Raw genomic sequence first — 24,363 nt, 5'->3', positions numbered from 1 at the left:
GTGACACCTGACAAAAGACTTGGTGTACACGGTGTACAACGCGAGAGGAGAGAGAAATGCAGGATCTCCTGATCCACTCGTAAGAGCTGAGGTAGAGCGCTAGCACCTGTGCCCATCACAGGGCCCAAAGAAGAGATGTTACAGCCCCAGCAGGGAAGCAACAGGAAGCAACAACTGGAGGGTGGGGAAGAGATGAGAAGACACCCGGCAGCAGCTGACAAAAAGGAAAACCCAAGGAAGTGTATAGATGCCACAAGGCAGGCAACGAAGATTCCAGACATGTTATAATTACTTGTATTTTCCAGATCCGAGGGGATGGCTCTTTGGTTTTAAGTGGAGCGGGACCTGGTGAGTCCTGCGTGAAATTACATTCAGTTAAAAATCCACTGGCGAAAGAGAGAAGTGTCTCTTGGATCACATGTATCTCTGAAAGTAAATCTGTGATGGAACAAAGCTATCGGCTTCTGTAATTCTACAACGGAAATGGCATTTGACTCTTTCTTGGACTCTCAGAACATTTCACTAACATTACTTCATTTGTGCTTCCTTATCCGTCGTGTCAATGGAAGGCTGTAAGACCATACACATGTGGAGTTAAGGGAGAGAAAGGTCATGAATCCGATTCCTAAGAATTACAGAGCACCAGCTGGAAACACTATCACGCTGGTTATCTCACAGAGCCAAGATCAACGCGCACAGGGATTCACCCACAGCTTAAAGCACTGGAAGTGAAAGCAGCCGACACTTGAGTTACTGGGGACGTGCGAGTCCCGCAGCTTCATCCCCACAGCTCAGAGCGCGGAGGCCTCAGTGGCGCACCCTGGGACGGCTGTAAGCCAGGGCTGAGACACACTGTCCAGTCCTGCTCTGCTCTCGACGGAGCGCCACAGAGAGGACTGCTGAGAGGCCGGACAGCAGCAAGCTCAGAAGAGCCACACAGAGAGGGAACCGAGAGACTGGGTGCAATCGATGTTCCGTTCGAACGAAGTCCTACTCCAAGGTAGCCCAAACGGAGAAAGGAGGCTCTAGTGGGAAGGGAACGTTCATTCTGTCTTCACTCTACCTTGGAATCGAGCCTGCAGGCACTCCAAAAATAATAATGGTAAGCATAGATTCATGGAAACACCGTGCAGGGAGGAGAGGAGAGAGAAGCAGGGGCTGGGGAAGCAGTCCTAGTCGCTCTTTCTTCTTAATTAAGAGAACTCTGAATGACCCTGGGGCGGCATGATGGAGTTACTCTGTGTTATAAGGCAAACAGGAGACGGAAGTCCTTAAAGAGGTCAGTTCTAACCTGAGATGTTTCCGATTTCCATATGTCTTTTTCTTTGATACCCTGAGTGGATTCAGGATGCTTCTGGTTCTTGACAGAGGAAAAGACAGAGTTGTCTTTTTTCACTACCTTCTTCTTTCCTGGGATCTTCAAAAACAAAGAACACCCAAAGTCTGTCGAGTATCCTAAGACATTTTAAGGAAAAGTCATAATGCAAAAAAAAAAAAAGGCTTCTGAGTCTTTTAAGTCATTTCTCAAATAAGGGTTGAACAAACAAATACAAAGGCAGCATTTCAGAAAGAGCTTCCTAAAGACTGTGACTTTGCTGGCACCCTCTCTATGGTGAAGAGGAAACAAGAGTCCTCAGAAAAGCTACTGCGCAAGCGGGGGCGGGGCGGGGGGGAAACGACGACATAGGTAAACACTCAGATTTGAAACTTTGCAGCTGAAAGGCATGAATATTCACTCATCGTATCAAATGCAGTGGTCTTTCAACGAACAACTTTAAAATCACACAAGATTTGTAATAGAGTAAGAAAACCTGGTGAGTTATCACTTTAATGTTGGTTATCTAGGAAACATGAGATGGGGGCAACATGAACGCCCTCGTCAGCACATTATTTGCTGTTCATTTACTTATGAGTATCTTCCTTAACTGTATAATTGGACAATTCATTTCCTTCCCCAGAAGTTTCCCCACATGCCATAGTATTGAGAACAAAAGGCTGGTACCGAAGGCTGCGACCTGGCAGAGCCGAAGAGATCATCGTCTTCGTCGTCTCCAAACAGGCTCCCCACACTGGGCTCAAACAACTAGAACAGACAAAACTCAAATTCAACATCCAGAACAAATCAGTTCACAGAGTCAGGTGAGCTGCAGAAGTGACGTTTAATGCAGTAACAAAGCTATGTTGTGGAGAACCACTTGGAACTGACCCTGGATTTTTTGGTGCCAGAGAAAAGGTCAACATCTGGGTCGTTGTCCTTTTGGAGCTTGTGACTAAAAAGGAGCTCTTCATCCTGAAAGACACCTGTGCTCTTGGGGCGGGTACCAGGATCAGGACTCTAGAAAAGAGGGAAGGTCATGTATAGACTCCCAGGGATTTATCCAAGGGAATAACACAGATGTAAAGATTAGGCAACAAAGATGTCCCCTGCGGCTCTGTTTATAGTGTCCAGAGGTTGGACACAAGCTGGGTGTCCATCACGAAGGGAACGACACATTCACAGAACAGAACCCTCAGGAGATACCAGAAACAGCGGAGAATATATTTATAAAAACAGATGAAACATACATAATCTGGGAAGATGATCTTCCAACCTTTGTGCGGTATCTGAATTGTTATTTAACATCAATCTTTAGTTCTATACTGAGGAACATTTTAGGAATGAAAATATAAAATTAAACAAGTTCTTTCTATCTCATTCCCACAGGGAAGAAGAGACAGCAGGTGATTTAGTATCAGAAAGTCACAGGTGGTCAAGCACATTTACCTAACTTCTGCTTACCAGCATCTTAGGCCAAATACCAGGCACAGGTGGACCCGCCAACCTTCCACTTTGTCCATCCACATTCCACCTCATTACCTTCAGATTCCAACAGAGTTCTCTCTGTTTGCTAGGGTATCTGACATTTCCAAATTACTACTCACATTACTTGGTTTGATACTACAATGCCCCAGACCTCACGTTCTAAAATTCTTCCCTTCATTCTTTAGTATCACAAACACAGATAGAAACAAACAAAAACACTCATTTCTGACAAAACGTGTCTCATCAAAATTAACTAATGATCACTGATTACACATAAAAGTCAGTGTAACAGCAACTAACACTGAAAGCCTCACATCGAAATTCACACGCAAAATCGTACAAAGTGAGAGAGGGGAAGAAAATACAGCACATTAGCACGCCTACTGCGTGCAGCTCTCGTTTATAAACGAGGCTATCCTACTAGTATAATGAAAAATTCACCAAACATTTGTTGTTGGGCTATATCCTCAGTTTGATTTACAAGAAGTCCCGGCAATCTATGGCCCATCGCCATAGATTTTCTATCTTTTAACACCTCTGTTGAGATAAAATTCACCTACTTAAAGTGTGTAATTCAATGGTTTATAGTATGTTCACAGAGTTGTGCAAATACCACCACAATCTAAGTTTAGAACATTCTCACCATCCGGAAAAGAACCTCCAAACCTACCAGCATTCACTCTCCATCTCTGTCCACTTCTTTCCCCAGATGCAGGAACCACTCATGGAACACTTTCCATCACAATGGATCTGCCCATTCAGGACATTTCAAATAAATGAATTCATATAATAGTGTGGTTTTTTTTGCCCCGCCCCCCCCGCTTCTTCATTCAACACGTTTTCAAGGCTCATCTGTGTTGTAGCATGTGTTAATAATTTACTCTATTGCCAGAGAACATTCTCTCGTACAGCTGTAACACACTGTGTCTATCCGTTCATCAGCTGATGGATACTTGAGCTGTTCCCATCTTTTGGCCATTATGAATAATACCTGTTAGGAACGTCACACTCAAGTTTTTGCATGACATATGTTTTCACTTCTCTTGGATATACACCTTGGCGTGGAACTGCTAGGCCACATGGTAACTCTCGCTATTCAAGAATCTGAGGAAGCACCACACTGACGTCTGAAGCGGCAGCACCATTTCACCTTCCCATCAGCAGTGAACGACGGCACCCGCTTCTCCACATCCTCACCAGCATCTGGCCATCAAAGTAGTCAGCAACAGTGAGGCTGAGAATGTGAAGAGACCGGAGTCCTGCGTGACCCAGCAACTCACGGCACAGAGCTGACACTGAAATGAGACACTATTATCCTTCTGAAGGCTTGACCTCCAGAGCCTTGGCTCACCTTTCCTGCTTCCTTTTTCAGAGCCTGGAAGCTGCTTTGATCTTCTGTTTTATCCTCTTCCTCATCAAATAAGCTAAGAACCGTTTTGGTTCTACTTTTAGGTCCTTTGTCCAATGGGGATGACGAAGAAAACAAATCAGAGTTCTTGGCTGTTTCCTGAGTAGGTGCATTCAAAGATCCTTCCTGAAAACGGAAATAGTAAGGTAAGGGAAAAAGCGAGTAACGTCTGGAAACACAAATACTATGGTGGGGCCTACCCAGCTCCTCACTAATTCAGTTACTAGCACGTCTGCTTGTTTCCGGGCACGACAGCTAATCACACTTACTCCTAGGTGACAAAACACTCGGGCCAATTCTTGAGTCACTCTAGTGGAGAGTCTAGAACAGATAATTCGCAATCAAGGATGATTTTTCCAATCAAAGATTGTTTTTCCAAAAAGAGATGACTTTTTATACATACAGTTTGAAACCTGTATGTGTAACTCCATCCAACCAAGATACATTATCAGCTATAACCCTGAGTCACACAGCTTGCTCATGCGCTAGAAATGACTTCAAAGTCACAGATGGAACACAAAAGCCAATCACTGGGAACAGATCATGTGTCCCTAATAACTAACACATAACTCCAAGGGCGGAATCCAACTGGTGGAACTGGACCCTAATAACTAACACACAACTCCAAGGGCGGAATCTAACTGACGGAAGTGGACACTTAAATTGCAGAAAGCTTTCACTATATTGCGCAACTAGAAGAATCTCTAAAATAATCGTAAACTGCAGCATTTATTCATTCAACAAGCACCACGTTCCAAGCAAGATACCGCTGATCAGAACAACCACCGCTCCTGTATGAACTGCCAAGAAAAATACAGGGACAACTGCTAATTAAACATGCATCAATTGTGAGGCGCACCCTAATTTCACAATGGTTAAACTGAAGAAAATACGCTCCTTTAAATAAAGCAGGTGAGTCTGAACGTGGCTACTTGGCGCAAGGCACTGCACCAAGCACTCTCGCAGATGCCACGGATGGCAGAACGGGCGTGGCGCCAATCCTCCAGGCGCTTAGCTTCAAGCAGGGGAGGCAGCACCGCGACAGCAGCTGGAATTCAGGGGAAAGTGGGCGGCAGCACCGCAGGAAAGGCCACATGGAGATGATGAGGAGAGAATGCCGCGCGACGACTCAGATACAGCGAGAACGCACGCATCACGGCCGCCCCAAGGAGCCGCAACGGGAAGAGCACTCGCGACGTTTCTTCACGTAGGTCCTAGAGGAGAGCTGACTGCACACAGTAGAGAAAGGTTACCAGTGAGAGAAAAGGGAGAGACTGAACGGACTGCCGATTCCCAGACGCGGCCAGCAGTCTTATTCACAGGCCTCCCGTAAGAGAGGACAGACATCCCAGGAGAAGAAAGCGAATGCGGAAGAAACAATCCACTTCACTCTGTAACTCACAGGCAATAGCGTCAGAGACCGGTCAATGAAAATGAAAATTTTCTTAAAAGCTGTCACACTAAATGTGATATCCTGGAGGAAAAGGGGGTGTATCAGGTTAAAAACCAAAGAAATCCGAATAAAGTATGGATTTTAGTTAATATTTTTTTTAAAAAAGCTGTCACTATAATTCAAGTACAAGTGGAAACTCAAAGAAAGCAAGGGGAAACGGACTACAGAGAACTGAGTAAGGATGAATCGGAAAGAACAATGTGCAGAGAGAAAACCGAAAGGAAGAAAGAGCCGAGACAGAGCAAGGCAAAACGGCACTGACACACTGACACACATCGGGACACGTGCGTCACAGTGTGCACACACGTGCCTAGGAAAGAGCGCAGAGGCGCGCGCGGCGCCGAGACCTTGGGGAAGGGGAGATCAGGCATCTCCTTCTTCGGGCTTTCAGTGTTCTCAGAATTTGCAACACCTGAGTCATCATTTTCTGCGGCAGGAAAATATAAGGGTAAGCGCGTGCATGTACGGGTTTCACAAGAACATCTGAGAGACAAAACCAACAGATGATACAAGAAAAAGAGTCCACCTTTCCTGGCTCCTTGACCACAGGAGTTCTCCCCAATTCCGAGGTCCCCTGGGCACGCTCAGCCTTCTTCGCCGCAGGTTTCACTCCAGACTGCGCCGCCTTTTCTTCTTCATCGCTGAACAGCAAAGGCGGTACTTCAGGGACAGTCTCTTTTTTCTGTCAAAAGAGGAGGAAATGACATCCTCAAAAACAAGCCAAAGGAAAGGGGCTTCCCTGGCGGTCCAGCGGTTAGGACCCTGGGCCTCCACGCAGAGGGGCACAGCTCCGAACCCTGGCCAGGGAGCCAAGACCCTGCATGACTCTCCGTGTGGCTGCAAACAAAGAGAGCGTGCCTGACAAGCACGGCCACGCACAGAAGACGGCAAACGTGCGCTCCTCTTCAGAGTTCCTAGCCGAACGCTGGGGGCAGGAGAGTAAAGAGGCGCGGACAGGGAGGAGCAGGCCCTACCACGGTCTCACACTGCAGGCAGTTTCTGCCGCCAGAGTCTAGCTGACACCTGTGTCTGTTAACCCCTTGCGCGCGCCATCAAGTAGACTGTAACCTCTGCTACCAGACGATCATCAGTCTCTCCTCTCTGCCTCCCTCCCTCCCTCCCTCCCTACACATTTCAGCAATATGTCATCACCCAGAGCCGACTTGCTAAAACAAAACACCTACCAGGTTACTCCGTTTCCCATCCCAAACGTGCACAGGTTTCTATTAATCAACCCTAAACATCCCATCAACAGGCTCCTCTTCAGACCCGCATCTACCTGCACCTCCTCAACCCTCACTCTTCCCGACACCTACTGTAAACTTCCACGCCTGATCCCCAGTCTAGAGAAGCAAATCCTCTTCATCGTTCCAGCAAGGCTCAGCTCAGGTGTCACCCATAAAGGTTTCCCGTTCTCTTTGGTAAGTTACCAGTTGCTTCGCTGATAAGAATATTTATGTCTATACCTAGCCTTTACTGCTTTCCTGACTTACCCTGAGAGCTGTCATGCATCTTTATCCATTCGTTTGAAGGATCACGCAGTTACGTTTCTCTAGCTAGTCACAGTGTTTTATACCAAGTAAGGGCTCGGCACAAGCTCGGCACAAGTACTACCATAATGCCACCATCCTCTCATCCCTTAATACTTCTTTTGACATAATTAACATGAAGACCTGCTAATTTTTTAGCTCAAGTGATCATGGTAGTAATGCCACTTATGAGTAATTGCTGAAAGCTATTTAGACTAGCTAGGCACTAATTAACGGACTTTTCTTATCACATGCTATTACCGATTTTTGAAAAAAACTTTAATGTTGATTTAAAAAAAAACACAAAATTTACCATCTTAATCATTTCTAAGTGGAGAGTTCAGTACTATTAAGTATATCCACATTATTGGAAAACCAACCTGAAGAATTTTTTCATCTGCCAAAACCAACTCTCTCCCCACTAAACGACTCCCCGTTCCCCTCTCCACCACGCTCCAGGCCCTGGTAACCACTGTTCTACTCTTTCCATGGATCTGACCACCCTAAGTACCCCATGTAAGAACGATCATACAGCATTTGTCTTTTTGTGACTGATTTCACTCAGCACTGTGTCCTCAAGCTTCATCCATGTTGGCAGCCTGTGTCAGAATTTCCTTCCTTTTTCACTTATTTACTATTAATAATAATAGTGAATAATTATAATATAGGACCAAACCGTTAGTACTTGAAACTTGCTCTTATAAGGGATAAGCTGTACATTAACTGGCCTGGCCTAGCATTCGCAGAATTCCATGCCACTGGGACTAAGCCCAGCAGTTCCCCTGACGGGGGCAATGGTGCTGTTCCCTGGTCTCCCCTGAGACTCAGACGCCTACAACTCACACTGAAGGGCTGTGTGATGCTTTTCTCCAGGCTTTGCACATGTTCTTCACCTGTAAAATACCATTATCAGAAGATCTCTGCTGCTGCTGCTAAATCGCTTCAGTCGTGTCCAACTCTGTGCGAGCCCACAGACAGCAGCCCACCCAAGGCTCTGCCATCCCTGGGATTCTCCAGGCAAGAACACTGGAGTGGGCTGCCATTTCCTTCTCCAATGCATGAAAGTGAAAAGTGAACGTGAAGTTGCTCAGTCGCGACCCCATGAACTGCAGCCCACCAGGCTCCTCCGTCCATGGGATTTTCCAGGCAAGAGGACTGGAGTGGGGTGCCATCGCCTTCTCCGTCAGAAGATCTCTAAAGTCAGGCAAAGGAGTTTTTCCACAAGACTCAGGCTCCAAGGTTTGGTTTTAGGACCTCACTGAGGGAACCGTCAGTATGCACGTAGCGTCATCTCAAGGGTGCTTCCTGGGCTAAGAGGTTAGGGGTACCGTGGCTGCGGGAGCGGCAGGTGCGGGCGGAGAGCCGAGCAGGGAGCTTCCGCTGCCACCGTCGTCCTCAAACAGCAGTGATGCTCTCTGGGCCTTCTTCTGGCTGTACAAACAGAGTCCAGTTGGAGGCAAATGTGATTTTACAAATACAATATTCTTTCCAGGCCATACCTACAGAAACCCACCTACCACCAAGTCAATCGCTGACCTACACAGGTGCATTTCTATCCAAATGACAAACTTAAGTAACTTGGACAAAACTTCACATTCTTTAGGGTATCCCAGGGGAAAAAACAAACAAATCACACTTAAACCCCTAACAAACTTAGGAAATAACAATGTTTTAAGGTTAAAAAGGAAAAAAAAAAAGAGAGAGTGTGCTTCCCTGGCAGCCTAGCGGTTAAGACTCCACGCTTCCAAGGCAGGGAGCGTGGGTTCCATCCCTGGCTGGGAAATGAAGAGCCCATAAGCCATGCAGAGATAAGCAGAAGAAATCAGGTAAGAACCTATGAAGAAAAACACTTCACAGTGCCAAAGGGAACACTGTGCAAGTGGAAACCACAGACCTTCTCGCTGGCACCATCACCAGGTGATGGAGGGTCAGCGGGTCACCCCCAGAAACTGACATCTTGCTCATCAAACACCTTCACCCGTCACCAGACACGGACGAAATGGTTTCTTACAAGGACTCTCTCACCTGTCCTTGGCAACAGCAAATAGGTCATCCTCGTCATCCTCCTCAAAGAGGCTGGTCTTCTTCAAGGCCTTAACCTCCTGGTGGGTGGTCTCAGGGTCCCTAAGATCTCCTTTAGACTTGTCAGATGTCAAGTTGGTCTGTGAGTCAGTAATATGCCACTGGTCCTTAAAAGATAAAATACGTGTTAAAGTCCTCTGGCAACTCAGGTTAAGAAACTGGGAAAACAGAATAAAATCCCCACTGGGTAAACCAAGCTGCATGTACACTAAGGGTGCCAGTTCTGAGGCAAGTTCACGCACGAGGCTCTTCTCTGAACTCAAGTCCAGACAGCGAGGCCCACCGCGCTCACAGGCCTGCTGGCGTCTCCCTCCATCACTGCCTACCACACTCTCTCTCTCTTTCTCTGTGTTAGGATAAGAGATCTTCTCTACTTTAGAGATAAAAATTAATTACGAAGGGAAATGAGAAGGAACAAGAATGTTTAAGAAAAAGTCAAGAACTCTGAACTTTAGAGGAGAATGATATTTGAATTAAACAATTTTAAAATTCCAAAGTAAGCTGGGGGAAAAAATGCATAAAAAGCTCACGCAGGGGATTTCCCTGAGATTTCCCTTGGCAGTGGCTAAGACTCCAGACTCCCAACACAGAGAGCCCGGGTCTGATCCCTGGTCAGGGAGCTAGACCCCACGTGCCACAACTGAGAATCTGCAAGCTGTAACTAAAGATCCCACACGCTCAACTAAGACCCGACTCAGCCAAACTAAAAGGAAAAAAGAAAGCTCACACAATGTAAATAAGACACAACAAAGTCTGCAAGTGATCCTTATCACAGAATTCTGAATCTGGCCTTCAGAACGCATTTAAGGAAACCCCACCTGGCTATGCTCACCCCTTCAAATCAAGGATCTCCTGAGCACTTGCTGAAGTGGTCCTTTGGTCTCTGGAGTTTAGAGCTTTACAAATCCAAGTGGGTTTTGTAAAGCAGCAGCTGCTGTTATATAGAGTCTCAGGTTCTACCCCCAGACCTTTTGAATCAGAATCTGCCTTTGTTAACAGTATATCCAGTGACTTCTTCACAAGTTACAGTTTGAGAAGTACGTCCCTAAAGAAGTCAGACTCAACACTAACCACAAGCCAGAACCCCCAAATGAGCTTCAGAAAACTCCACTGACGGGTCATCCCCCAGTTAATTCAGAACCCCAGGGGTGGAATCCGGGACCAGTCCTCTCTCGGGTTCCACGTGACCTCAACGGCAGCCAACGTCAAGCTGCTTTTCTATAATGGAAGCCTGTTCCTCTTTCCTCTGCAGGTACTATTGCTCCCTACTTTAGCTGGTATTCTTATTTTCCCTGAACTGCAATAATATGATAGAAAATTCAAATGGTGGTTGGCCATTACTACGGGAGAACCACCCACCAACAATGCTAGAAAGAAAAAAGAAAAAGGAAAATCCATCACCGTTCACAGGTTTGAGTAGAAAAAGCAAATTATGTTGTATCATTTTACGTTTCTTTCAATAAAAAACTGAACATGTCTATGATTTATATATCTGTATCTTACCCTCAAAACTTAACAACGTTAAAACAGAGTAATTATTATGAAATAAGATTCTTAATGCTCACCGTTTTTATTATGATTATACTTAGTCGTTTTTTACACAGCTATATCTGAACAGCTGCTAAACTGTATTCTCCACTGGCTCCAACAATATATACAATCCAGATACCAAATGGCAATCCTGTGAAGACTCTTACAGAAAAGGAGTGAAACCAGCATAAGCCACTCCTGCCTTGTCGAGCTATAGTCCTTGATCAATGAAACACAGCGATCATTTAACAAAGTGGAATAAGCCCTAATTCATTTGGATAAGTATATATTATAAATTTGAGGACCATACTCACTTTATGCCCAAGCATTTTGAAAAGATTAACCTTACGTTAATATACTGTAATAAATATCTTTCTTCAAGAATAGAATGACAATTTTGTGAATATAGTCTTTAGTGGCCAGACTTCACTAGGTCTACACTAGGGAGAAGAAGATGTTTAGGACAGCCATAACTCTTAAATCCATCTAACCATCCCCTACTCCTCACCAGGAGATAAATTTCCACCCACCTCCTCATCACTGCTGAACAGTAAGGCAGATGCTTTCTTTTTGGGAGGCTCAGAGGGCTTTGCTTTCTTTTGGCTCTGAGTCAGTAGAGCCGATGTCTGCTTCTTAGCAGCTGGAGTATCAAAAAGATTATCCTAGAAAAAAAAGGGGGGGGTCAGAAGAGTATGACAACTTTGAACACATAAAACAGAAAACTAGATATTCTCGTGTTAAATCGTGAGAGAGTAAGTCTCCAGTCGAGTGAAAAAAATATATATAACGTTTTGCGGGGGAAGAAATCAGGCAGTGCTAGTAACTGGCACATCTCTCTCCTGTGTGACCCTACAGCAACAGCTCACCGTCTTCCCTAACTGTCTTCAGTCACAGACGTGGGACGGGATTCAAAGGCAGAACACTCGGGTGGGAGCACAAGGGGGGCAACAAGAAGACAAGCCACAGAAACGGGAGCTTGGCTCCATCTGGCCCTCCTAGGGGGCCTTCTACGCCCACTGGGAGGGCCCAAAGCCTACAGACGGCGTGAGAACAGTACAGCCCCTGCCGCAGCCAGCAACCTGCGCCTTTCTATGGATCACAGACCAGAGCAAGGAATAAAAAGAAGGAAATGGGAGGCTTTCTCTACTCTCTCACATTTATGAAAGACACATTCCTGGGGAAGAGAGAACAAAACCATCAAAGGGCCTGAGCCCAGGTCAGACAGAAGAACACTCCTAACAATATACCACAACAGGTGAATGGTCCTAAGTGTAAAGATCAGATAGAGGGAGCCTTTACGGAACTCGTGGAAAGGCATGAAAGGCCGTGAGTATGAACTGGCACTCACTGGAGACACCCGAGACGGAGCTGACATCTGCCGTGCACGAGCTATGTGCCAGGCACGGTGCCAAGGGCTGTGTGCTAGCTGTTGCAACCGTCACAGTGAGGTATGAACTATCAAGCCGGGGAGATTCAGGAAGGTCGCTACCAACACTTGCCCAAAGCCGCTGACCTGCGTGTGGTGGACCCAGGATACGAACATGGGGGTCTGGGGCCAGAGCCCGTGAGCTCAGCCACCCCACGATTCTGCGTAAGAGCAAAGGTTTGGTTTTTCTTCCCTCTCATCCCTGTCCCCCACTTTTCTCTCTCATCCAGGGTGGGGAAGAAAAGCAAAGCAGGGACATGGCTGTCTTCTCCCCTCCACTCCTACTTCATCTCACACACTCCAGCACCTTCTCCCCTCCACTCCTACTTCATCTGAAACACTCCTGTAGATCACTGGGTTTCATCCCCTAAAAAGTATTCCTTAAGGGCAGATTATACAAGTGAAATCTACAAAGTCTTGCATAGAGCTGGGTCAAGAAATCCAAGGGCCTGCCCACTGTGCAGCCAGGAACTTAAGAAGGGAATCACTGAAATAAACACAGAGGCTATTTGCTGCCTATGCCTCAGGCGGCTTGGCTGCTTTCCTGTCGCCCTGTTCTACTGTAAGAGCCTCCGGATGCAAAGCTGCGTGGGCAATGGCCTTCTACTAACTGAAAACTCGGTTAGCTTGTGTGGCAGTAACAGTGTTTACCTGTCCATCTTCATCATCGAAAAGCAAGACTGAGCTGGGGGGTTTGCCAGGCAGCAGAGTTGCATCTTTTGGCTTACTCACACTTTGAGAAGAAAACAAATCCTGTTGGGTCAAGATTAAAGTTCCTGGTTAATAAAATGTATCAGTTTTAAAGTATCAGTTATAAAATACTGAAGTTTATGGTACAACAGATGCCATCCACCCAGGTCTCTCTTGTCAGAGAGGAAAGCGGGCTGTCACAGTCCTCGAGGAACACACATCAGACTCTGTCCTCGCCGTGTGCAGGAGACAAGGGAGAGACCCACACCTGACTCCAGGTGGCCTCACAGGAGCCCGGAGGCGCCAACCTCCCACCTGGGTGACAGACAACAGGGAGAACTTGGCCAATCAATTTCCTACCATGCTGAGAAAATAACTTCCTTTTTCTGTCCAGAGAATCAGAGAGATAAACACATGTAACAATGGAAATAGAAGCTAGATTCCCAAATTACGGGACCTGTGACACTGTTTAGTTATACCCCTTTTTCCTCTAATAAGAGTGGAATATCAGTCAGTTCAGTTCAGTCACTCAGTCATGTCCAACTCTTTGCGATCCCATGGACTGCAGCACGCCAGGCTTCCCTGTCCATCACCAATTCCCAGAGCTTACTCAAACTCAGGTCCATTGAGTCGGTGATGCCACCCAACCATCTCATCCTCTGTTGTCCCCTTCTCCTCCTGCCCTCAATCTTTCCCAGCATCAGGGTCTTTTCAAATGAGACAGTTCTTCACATCAGGCGGCCAAAGTATTGGAGTTTCAGCTTCAGCATCAGTCCTTCCAATGAATATTCAGGACTGATTTCCTTTAGGATTGACTTGCTGGATCTCCTTGCTGTCCAAGGGACTCTCAAGAGTCTTCTCCAACACCCCAGTTCAAAAGCATCTATTCTTTGGTGCTCAGCTTTCTTTACAGTCCAACCCTCACATTTATACATGACTACTAGAAAAACCAAAGGTTTGACTAGATGGACCTTTGTTGGCAAAGTAATGTCTCTGCCAGACCACCTGACATGCCTCCTGAGAGTAGGATATGATTTCTTTAAAATAAATATATACTCAGTTTTAACTTTAAAATCTTCTGGACTCTCGACATGACAGCTAGGAAATGTTGTGAACTAGACAAAGGTCTGGTAGATTATGAAGAAACTTCCAAATGCTGTAAAACGTCAGCCTACAATGCAAAGCAAGCCCTGCAAACTGAGCTACGTGAATCAGAAACATGAAATAGAGCAACTATTCCCTCAGGAAGAAAATCTTCAATACGTGAGTCAGACAAATAGGACAAAAACACGGTTTCAAAGACTTCTCTCGATGCAATTTTTTTTAAACATGGAATCAATGTTTACTCAGTATAGTGCTAATGAGTTCATTAAGTGAAAAGAGCTACACTCAGCCCAGTGGTTTTCGCCTGGGCCCCAAAGAGCCCCAGAGGTCTGTTCAGGTGGAAAGAGCCACACAGGAGAAGCACCAAGCTTCCCATGCCTCTCCTGCATGTTACACTCTGGCAACAGTCCACTTAAAGAAAGGGCTCTGTTGCTTTAAAAAAAAAAAGAAGAGTCTAACCCAGAGTTCACAATTTCCTGAAATTACATGTAAATTTCTGCCGTGTCCACATCTTTCTCTGGAAGGAAGTCTATTGCTTCAGTGACACGCAGAGTGTGTGTATCACTGCATACGATGCCCCCTGTGCATACGATGCCCCTGTGCATACGATGCCCCCTGTTCATACGATGCCCCTGTGCATACGATGCCCCCGTGCATACGATACCCCCTGTGCATACGATGCCCCGTTCATACGATGCCCCTGTGCATACGATGCCCCCTGTGCATACGATGCCCCCTGTTCATACGATGCCCCTGTGCATACGATGCCCCCTGTGCATACGATGCCCCCTGTGCATACGATGCCCCTGTGCATACGATGCCCCTGTGCATACGATGCCCCCTGTGCATACGATGCCCCCTGTGCATACGATGCCCCCTGTGCATACGATGCCCCTGTGCATACGATGCCCCCTGTGCATACGATGCCCCCTGTGCATACGATGCCCCGTTCATACGATGCCCCCTGTGCATACGATGCCCCGTGCATACGATGCCCCTGTGCATACGATGCCCCTGTGCATACGATGCCCACTGTTCATACGATGCCCCTGTGCATACGATGCCCACTGTTCATACGATGCCCCCTGTGCATACGATGCCCCCTGTGCATACGATACCCCCTGTGCATACGATGCCCCGTTCATACGATGCCCCTGTGCATACGATGCCCCCTGTGCATACGATGCCCCCTGTGCATACGATGCCCCCTGTTCATACGATGCCCCTGTGCATACGATGCCCCCTGTGCATACGATGCCCCCTGTTCATACGATGCCCCCTGTGCATACGATGCCCCCTGTGCATACGATACCCCGTTCATACGATGCCCCTGTGCATATGATGCCCCCTGTGCATACGATACCCCCTGTGCATACGATGCCCCGTTCATACGATGCCCCTGTGCATACGATGCCCCCTGTGCATACGATGCCCCCTGTTCATACGATGCCCCCTGTGCATACGATGCCCCCTGTGCATACGATGCCCCCTGTGCATACGATGCCCCCTGTGCATACGATGCCCCCTGTTCATACGATGCCCCTGTGCATACGATGCCCCCTGTGCATACGATACCCCCTGTGCATACGATGCCCCGTTCATACGATGCCCCTGTGCATACGATGCCCCCTGTGCATACGATGCCCCGTGCATACGATGCCCCTGTGCATACGATGCCCCTGTGCATACGATGCCCACTGTTCATACGATGCCCCTGTGCATACGATGCCCCTGTGCATACGATGCCCCCTGTGCATACGATGCCCCCTGTGCATACGATGCCCCCTGTTCATACGATGCCCCTGTGCATATGATGCCCCCTGTGCATACGATACCCCCTGTGCATACGATGCCCCGTTCATACGATGCCCCTGTGCATACGATGCCCCCTGTGCATACGATGCCCCCTGTGCATACGATGCCCCTGTGCATACGATGCCCCTGTGCATACGATGCCCACTGTTCATACGATGCCCCTGTGCATACGATGCCCCCTATTCATACGATGCCCCTGTGCATACGATGCCCCTGTGCATACGATGCCCCTGTGCATACAATGCCCCCTGTGCATACGATGCCCAATTCCTCCTCAAAGAGGCAGCTGTGTGTGTACTTCTGTCCTGGGAGAAGCAGCTCATTACACTGCGCATCAACTCACAGCCTAGAATTGGCACATCCTGAGTTGTCCTCCTAAGAGACGCACTAGATTTAAACTCAACAGTGAAAGGATTATATACACATTGCTTTCCAAATACCATGTGTTCTCAAGACATTGTTTTCAAAGAAAGAAGTACTGACTGAGGAAGTCTTATACCTCTGAGACATCCTGAATCAGAAATAGTTCCCAATGTCATATCCTTGAAATAATTTCCAGACCTGAGAAAAAGAATTCCTTACCTCAGAGTCCTCCTCATCTGAAAATAAGCCTTTGTGAGTCTTTGTTTCCGATGAAAGCTTGAGATTTTTGCTGGAAGGTAGCATAACCTGTGTTGAAAAAAAAAAAAGAATTAACAAACCAGAAACCTGGAAATAAGGGTTCATTCGCTCGTTTGTTCAGAAGATGTACTGAATCTCTGCGAGGTAAGGCAGGCCACGCACCAGAGGAAAGAAAACATCGTCGACGCTGCCCACGTACCAAGTGCACGTGAAGAACTAACGCAAAAAGAGCAGCACCACGAAAAAGGGTCTGAAAACTGCTGCATGTTAGGAAAGAAGGAAGCAGCAGTCCTTGTAAACTAAGTTTCTCAGGACGGACGGGACCTGGACAGGAGCCACGGTTCGGGGCTCCTCGGGGGCGTCGGTGTGGAACGGACTGCCCACAGCATGCAGAGCGTGAATGGGGCGTGCACGGCTGCAGCCAGCGCAGGAGCCTGCCGAGTTCTGAACGCTGGCACCCAGGCGGACGGCAGCGGGAAGGCCGGGGTCTCGTATGCACACACGACAAGAGATGTGCTTCAGAAAGAGGCCAGACCAAGCCGTGCAGGACAGCAAGGGGAGCGACAGGAGCGAGCAGAGCGTAAAGCCTGAGGGGCACGCAGCCCGCTCGCCAAAGACAGGCCAACCTGAGCATCAGCAAAATAACAACGTTAACAGATGATAAGATAACAAGTGGGGCATCCGTGATTCCATAATGAGACGAGAAAGGCAAGGAAGAAGCGGGAGAGCGAGCTCTTCTGTTCAGAAGAACCCCAGCTAATAAACACAGGAGAAAGGACAGGAGTAAAACGGTATTCTTTTGCACGTGATAAAGCGTCGATTAGCACATCCATTAGAACCACTCAGGGAGACAGAACCCAGACGCTGCTTAATCTAGGCGGCAGCAGTTACTCGGGCGCACGCTGCGTTCCTTCCACTCTCCACATCTGCAGGCCACTGTACACCTGAAAGGAAGCCATACTCCCTTCGGGCTCCATGTGAGTTAGCGAAACGCCCCGTATGCACACTCCTCAGTTTAGTCTTCCCTCCCGCTCACCTTTGTTTCTGCTCTTGCTTTATCTTCGTCTGTCTGGTTCACAGTCGCTTCTGGCAAAGCCACTGCTTTTTCTTCGAACAGATCTCCTTCATCGTCGAAGATGCTGGCAGTGGGTCTGACTCTGTCTTTAGAAAGAGACCACAGCAGAAAGTTACAAAGGTCAAAAACCCCACCACAGAATTCGAAGATGAAAATGTCTTCCCTCTCAAAGAATCAACAGAACAAGCATGTTATTGCTCGATTTGTTACAAAAGAAACATTAAGTGGACTAGCTGGAATTTTTCAAAGAGCGTAAGAGCTGCTCCAGTGAAACACACAGGACAGACAGTTCAACTCTCTGGCTTACACCCTTCTCCAAGCAGCGGCACAGGCTTTGAGGAGTCTGGACTGGCATAAAAGGTAAAAAGAGGCCTACAGAAGGATCATTTACAAGGCAGTCGCTCTAGGAATCTGAGAAGTGAGGGTTGCCTTCTGCTACCCAGGTTCAATCCTTGGACAGAAAACTAAGATCCCACAAGCTGCACAGCCAAGGAAAAAAAAGCCAGGGACTTCCCTGGAGATCTAGGGGTAAAGAATTCTCCTACCAGTGCAGGGACAGAGGTTCTGCCTCTGGTCCGGGAAGATCCCACACGCTTCAGGACAGCTAAGCCTGTGCGGCAGCTACTGAGCCTGTGCTCCCAACAGGAGAAGCCACCCAGTGAGAAGCCCCCAGAGCTCTCCACTAGAGAAAGCCCACGCGCAGCAGGGAAGGCCCAGCACAGCCACACGTAAGTAATCTTTTAAAAGCACCGAACCATACAGAATCAAATACTGACACCCCCCCCCATAATTCCACCTGCCCACCCCAACGGGAAGGCCAGCAGGAACAGTTTAAGGCACATACCTCTGATTTCCACAAAAGATACAGCAACATGTTAACTCTAGCAATCCACAAACATGGCTCCAAACAACATCATTTAAAAAAAATCTTATGATTTGCAATTTTCCTTCCATGTACCTAGGGTGTCGTATCTTCCCATGTCAACACAGATAAACTTCAACTTTTTTCACAGCTTCACAAAATTCCACTGAATGGAAGGAACATAGCTTACCCTACTGGTGACTATTTGGGTGGTTTTCAACCGTTCACAACCACAAGCACTGCATCACTGAATGAGGTGTGAGGTGCGTGTCCCTGAAATGAGGGCACTGGTTCCTGAAAGTCCCAGGAGAGCAGCAGGTCCAGCAAAGTGGCGCCCACTTACCTGTGATTCCAAATCAGTTAAGGGGCAAGTGAGGCCCCTTCCAAGCCACGAGCAGCAGTGCGGCCTTACTCACTGTCATCCCAGGGGGCCTCGTGTCCAGGCTGCACCCTCCTAACACGAGCAGCAGTGCGGCCTTACTCACTGTCATCCCAGGGGGCCTCGTGTCCAGGCTGCACCCTTCCTAACACGAGCAGCAGTGCGGCCTTACTCACTGTGATCCCAGGGGGCCTCGACGTGCGCACACCCCGTGTCCAGGCTGCACCCTCCTAAAGCCATTATCTCCCTTGCGTTTCTGCTGCTACCCTTACTTCCACACTTATTGCTGGAAAATAAGCTGAAGTCGAAAAGCCTGCTTCTCGATGCTTCCTGGCCGACGGTCCTTAGGAGAAAGAGCTCTCTGCTCAGGTTGCTGGAAGCTGTGTGCACCTCAGTGGTCCGCCTTTCTCTTCCGGAAAACAAACCAGCGAACCAAATCCTTTGCTACCCCACGCACAGCGAGCGGGCCAGTGATCTCTGCCCGCCAGGGCGCCTGTTAGAAACCGAGGCTCAAGGGCCCCACCCTAAACCCGCTCAACTGGAATCTGCATTTTCACAACAGTCCTGGGAGAGCCATCTGCTCATTAAACAACAACTGACTCAGAGAAGTGACTTCAGGAGCAAAATGGCTGAAACTCGAGGGATGAAGAAAGAACAGTGCCAAAGCGGCCAAGGGGCTGAAAGCTCCGTCACAGACGAGACAAGCCAAGGTCACCTGGGCTTGCTGGAACTGAACACCTGGCAGAGATGCTCTGTTCACATACAATGTACTAAGGACGCCAGAAGAAAGCACAATCAAAACTCTCTTGGTAGCTGAGAAGGTCGAAGCTAGAATCCTGATCAGCTATTAGAGGGGAGCAGATTTTCCTCCCTATGAGGAAGACAATCCTAGTAATTAGTTTCTAAAGAAAAAAAGACTGGTCCATAAAATAGAGACTGCCAAGGCACCATAACCAAACAGAGATGAGACACCTCTGACACGAATGCCTGAGGAGGGATTCTAGCGCTGTAGGAGGTGAGGAACCAGAGGGACTTCACGCCTTTTTAGGTCGACGTTCTTCACCCAGCCACATTCCCTGAAACAGAGGCTGGAGCAGTACCTGTCTTGGGAGGTTTGCTACGGGATGCCGCGAAAAAGTCATCGTCGTCGTCGTCGTCATCGAAGAGGCCAGCAGATGCTGGGACGTGCGCGCTTCTCCCTGGAGGGGGCTGCTCGTGCTTCTGGGGCTCCTTCAGTGCCGGGGCAGAGGCGCCACCGAACATGTCAGTATCCCCTGGGGGTGGAAGGACAGGACAGAGCGGCTGTGAGCCGCTGTGGGTGGGCTTCCTGACTCACAGGAAGAAAAGAACAGTACCACCACCAGAACTAGTCATTTCAGTTCATCCACAAACACATTAACAGGACCCGACAGCATGCATCCTTTACTGATACACAATGTCCCACAGGGCAAAACCAACTATCCCCCAGACTGGAAAAAACCCAAGGCCGCTGGTCTCTAAGGGAATACGAGCTAACACAGGTAAGTCAGCTCTCTGAGGATGCCCTCTGAAGCTCTTCCTAGTCTCCTCCCCAGTCAGCTCTTTGAAGAGGACAGTATTAAAAGTTACAAAACACCACTATATAGTTCTCAAAAACAAACTCTGAGTTACGATACCTAAAAACACAGAAACAGCTCCTGCCGGGATTTTCTTTCCAGGTTTAGAGGATGAAGATGCTAAAATGAGAAATAAAGAGAGAACATTTCAACAAAGAAAGCAACCTTCCTTGCTAAATACACCTTCCTGAAATATGTACAACATAACACAAAGCTAACAGGAGACGTTCAAAAACTAATTTTTAATCAAAGAGCCATTTACAAATCCCTTAGTATTATCTTCTCTACCGACACCACAACTTTTCTCTTGGTGTCAAACCAATCTAGGCCGTGACTCCCACGGAAGATCACGGACTCTGGGCAGACAGTCGCAGTGGGGCCGGCGGCCGAGGCCAGGAAGACGCAGCGCACAGATGAGGAGGCGGGAGCACAGCCAGCAGGGCTCAACGGTTCTGACTCCGTCTGTCCCGTTTAATGAGAACATGCAAGTAAAAAACGAAGACCAAAGTGTCTGAGACATTAGTGCCCGAAACGAAGTCAGTAACGGAGAGCAGGAGAGCAGGCAAGTCACAGACGCCGAAAAGTGGAGAGTGGGGCCCTCAAGACAGCCAGGGCAGCCAGCGTCACAGCAGCCCAAAATCCGATGACTTGGCCTGGGAGACCAAGCCACTTAAAATAACTCATTCCCAATTCTCAAGACTGCCACAGACCTAACAGAATAAAAATTTTAACTTTTTTAACCGCATATGTGTGCTTCTTAAAAATGTCACAAGTTATTCTAATGTACACTGGGCTAAGGAATTACTGATCTCCAATGTAGATGCAGAATCTCAGAAATGTTTCTTTGAACTGAACTTGATTAAATTAAGATATCCGCAACACTGCCAGAGTGCTTTCCCTGGTTGACTTTCTCTGCTTTCTCTATGAAAGAGACGAAATTGTGATATGGGTTTACAAATGGTACTTTTTTGTTTTTGCAAGACATGAATTATTGCAAATGAACCGCTTTTAACCAGATGAAGGCAAACATACAGCTTCCTGCCTAACAGAGAAACAAAGTTTGGGGATGACCTCGGGGCTCCATCTCCTGATGGGAAGTAACCAGTTCCGGAAATCTCTAACGAAGCAGCACAGTCAGCCTCAACCCACGCTCACCTTCATTAACAGGGGTTCGAGCTCCCCGATCCTGAGGGGCTTCTGTGAAGAGGTCACTCTGCTCATAATAAATTAAAGAACACAGTTCAAAGCAGCACAGGAAAACGGAGTTGTATTTCAAGATTTCTAAAGAAAAGTCTTATAAAGTTTAAAAAACACACATCTACTGTTCTGCCAGAAAATCAGTTCCAAAGTGAAGACTATGATGAAATCAGACCCCGAAACAGCTTAGGTCTTATTGTTATTATTCAGCCGCTAAGTCATGTCCAGCTCTTTGTGACCACATGGACTGCAGCCCCTCCAGGATCCTCTGTCCATGGGACTTTCCAGGCAAAGATACTGAAGTGGGTTGCCATTTCCTTCTCCAGGGTATCTTCCTGGACCAGGAATCAAACCCCCATCTCCTGCACTGGCAGGCAGATTCTTTACCACTGACCCATCGCGGAAGCCCAATTTAGTCTACAGAGAAATTAAATACAAACATGGACGAAGATAAAGACAAGGTCAACAAACACCCACTTAGGCAAGTAAATGCAAGTTTTCCACTGGTAACACTCTCACATCCTCTCCCTGCTTAACAAAGGCATCGAGATACAGTATTTCCTCACTTTGTGATCCTTTGTTCAGAATCTCCTAAAATAAAAAGTAGAAGCAACTTCCAACTAAGAAGCTATTGTTTCCTTACTAAAGGAACTGAAAGTTATTTCTTCCTTGCAAACCCATGACACAGCTACGGAGAGCTTCACTGATTACCGCGGACTCACCTCCTCATCCTCATCATCAAAAAGTCCCTTCCCTCCACTGAACAGGCCGCCTCTAGAACCAAACGGCGAGAAGTCTTCATCTGTCAGCTTCGGGGGTGCGAATAAGTTATCTTCTTCATCTAGCAAATAGAAGGGAATGCTTTGCATGGAGAATTAAAGATGGGTTTGGAACTCCAACTCTGGGGATCCACATTACAATACCTCCAAAACTGGCAGGGGGTTTGTCTAACCATATGTAATAAGCACTATTTGGATGCTGGTGGTCTGAGGGCCTTCAGACAAAAACCCATCGAATTCCTTAAAAGGTTCTTCGGGTTCCCACTCTCAAGTCCGTTACATGTCTGGAGCAGAGTGAACTCTGCAGGCGATCCCTCTCATCTCATTTCTTCTGAAGCAAGTATATGCTTCAGCTGCCATCAAGACCTATCCCACCAGAATTTGGGCGACAGAAGGGCAGACTTAGGAGAGATCAGGTTGACACAGCCCCAAGTGGAAATACAATGGACATTACTGCTGAACGTGAAAGGGCCTGATACAATATTCCTTACTGAAAACAAATGCTAGCAATCCCTAGTTTATAAATGTCTAGAAAGACAGCTAATGGTCCCTGTAAAATCCAATAAATCAAACCTTTAAAGCACTTTGAACCCACACTCACTTCTCCCCACACCTCTAAAAGTGAACAGAGACAGACCTCATTTGTCAGCTTTTAAAGAGGCATTTTAATGAATTAGGGAAGCGATATTCCCCTTCCTGAGTCAAGAGCCTCCTAAAGAAGAGGATCGAGGGGAAAGGCTTACCATCTGAGGGAGTTTTCCTTTCCTTCTTCTCCTTCAACGTCTTCTGAGGTTTTGCTTCCCCCGGGGATAAGGCTTGAAGAATATTTCACAGTTTAGTAACACTTAGTCTATTCTTAGTATTTATCTACTGAACCTTCACGCACATCCGCCACCCTCACAACTCCTAAGATGAGAGCAAGACATTCAACTTTGCGTCTCTGCTGCACCTGAGCACCTACTCAGCGCCCTACCCAGAGAGGACACTCAGGAGTGCCTCTTTTTAAGGCAGAAGGGTCCAGCTATCACAGCAGGTCACGCGCATACCAGGACTGCACTTGCTGAAAGATTCTTCTGATAATCTTTCCACTTTGTTAAATCACTAGAAAATACTGTATGCTACATTTTTATTTAGTCAAAATAAAAATCAGGAGTAAATATGAAGCCAGGGATTTTTAATCCGGGGCCGATGGTTCTCTGCGTTATTCATTAATCCCCTGAAACTTCACAGAGAGATGTGTATATGTGCATTTTTCTTGGGGGAGGGGGCGGTCCAGTGTTTGCGTATCAGAGAATCTATAAAGCAAACCTGGTAAGAACTACAATTTATGCTTCTTGCGTCTCAGTAATTACACAAGGAAACCCAGCCTCAGGGAAGCCCAGAGCGCGGTCCCGACGGCCCCGCCGCCCTGTGAGTGCCTCTCAGAGGCGGCGACGTACTTGCGCGCTCCTCTTCCATCCGGCTCGAGGCGTCCCCTTTGATCCGAGCTGCCAGTTCATCAGCGAATGATGTAGGCCTGCTCCTTCTCTACAGCCGGGGAGACCAAGAGAATCACTTTTGTACTATTTGTTGTGACTAACTGGTGTGGTCTATTTTGGGACACCTAACAAAACTACGCAAACGACGGCAAAGAAACTGATCCGATGGGAAGATATGTTTAACTAAATAAACGTAAACACAGGCACCCTATAACAGGTCACCTGAGAAAGAGGCCTCAGTGTTCCTTCAGAGGGAGATGCTCTTTACTGCTTTTTTTTTTTTTTGATACTTCAACTTTAATACTCAAAGATCTAGGTAAGAAAAATACCACAAGGTCCTTGGGGGTTGCAGTATTAGGACCTTGAAACTCTGAATGTGAATATGTACTGAATGATCTAACCAGTAAAATCTTAATATTTGGAGAACAAAGTGGTACCGGTTTGGCAACTTGGGATGCTCAACTATTATAATTTCCAAAAGTGAAAATGAATTACTGATCAAAGTGATGAAGTGAAAAATGCTACGATGCAAAATGA

At 47.3% G+C, this 24,363-nt stretch overlaps 1 protein-coding gene across 2 annotated transcripts in view; it reads right to left on the bottom strand.

Moving 5' to 3' along the window:
• The window catches only part of LOC138430243 (WASH complex subunit 2-like), a 45,649-nt gene that overhangs the window by 4,851 nt on the left and 16,435 nt on the right, over nt 1–24,363 (bottom strand). Inside the window, exons 10-27 of one of the 2 annotated variants that reach the window (XM_069572290.1) lie at nt 23,788–23,875; nt 23,092–23,163; nt 22,292–22,410; nt 21,528–21,585; nt 20,433–20,492; nt 19,878–20,051; nt 17,498–17,622; nt 16,423–16,509; nt 12,883–12,984; nt 11,336–11,467; nt 9,219–9,382; nt 8,522–8,624; nt 6,191–6,346; nt 4,155–4,337; nt 2,207–2,335; nt 2,003–2,083; nt 1,292–1,417; nt 293–355 (exon numbers count right to left, since the gene is read on the bottom strand). In XM_069572290.1, the coding sequence (XP_069428391.1) occupies nt 293–355; nt 1,292–1,417; nt 2,003–2,083; nt 2,207–2,335; nt 4,155–4,337; nt 6,191–6,346; nt 8,522–8,624; nt 9,219–9,382; nt 11,336–11,467; nt 12,883–12,984; nt 16,423–16,509; nt 17,498–17,622; nt 19,878–20,051; nt 20,433–20,492; nt 21,528–21,585; nt 22,292–22,410; nt 23,092–23,163; nt 23,788–23,875 (2,022 nt within the window). The remainder of the gene's footprint in view (nt 1–292; nt 356–1,291; nt 1,418–2,002; nt 2,084–2,206; nt 2,336–4,154; nt 4,338–6,190; nt 6,347–8,521; nt 8,625–9,218; nt 9,383–11,335; nt 11,468–12,882; nt 12,985–16,422; nt 16,510–17,497; nt 17,623–19,877; nt 20,052–20,432; nt 20,493–21,527; nt 21,586–22,291; nt 22,411–23,091; nt 23,164–23,787; nt 23,876–24,363) is intronic. The other variant, XM_069572291.1, reaches the window with a different exon arrangement.

The sequence above is a fragment of the Ovis canadensis genome, chromosome 25 (assembly GCF_042477335.2).
Source record: "Ovis canadensis isolate MfBH-ARS-UI-01 breed Bighorn chromosome 25, ARS-UI_OviCan_v2, whole genome shotgun sequence".
NCBI classification, from domain to species: Eukaryota; Metazoa; Chordata; class Mammalia; order Artiodactyla; family Bovidae; genus Ovis; species Ovis canadensis.
Note: the sequence above shows the minus strand (reverse complement) of the source record. Positions and strands in the feature narration are given on the sequence as shown.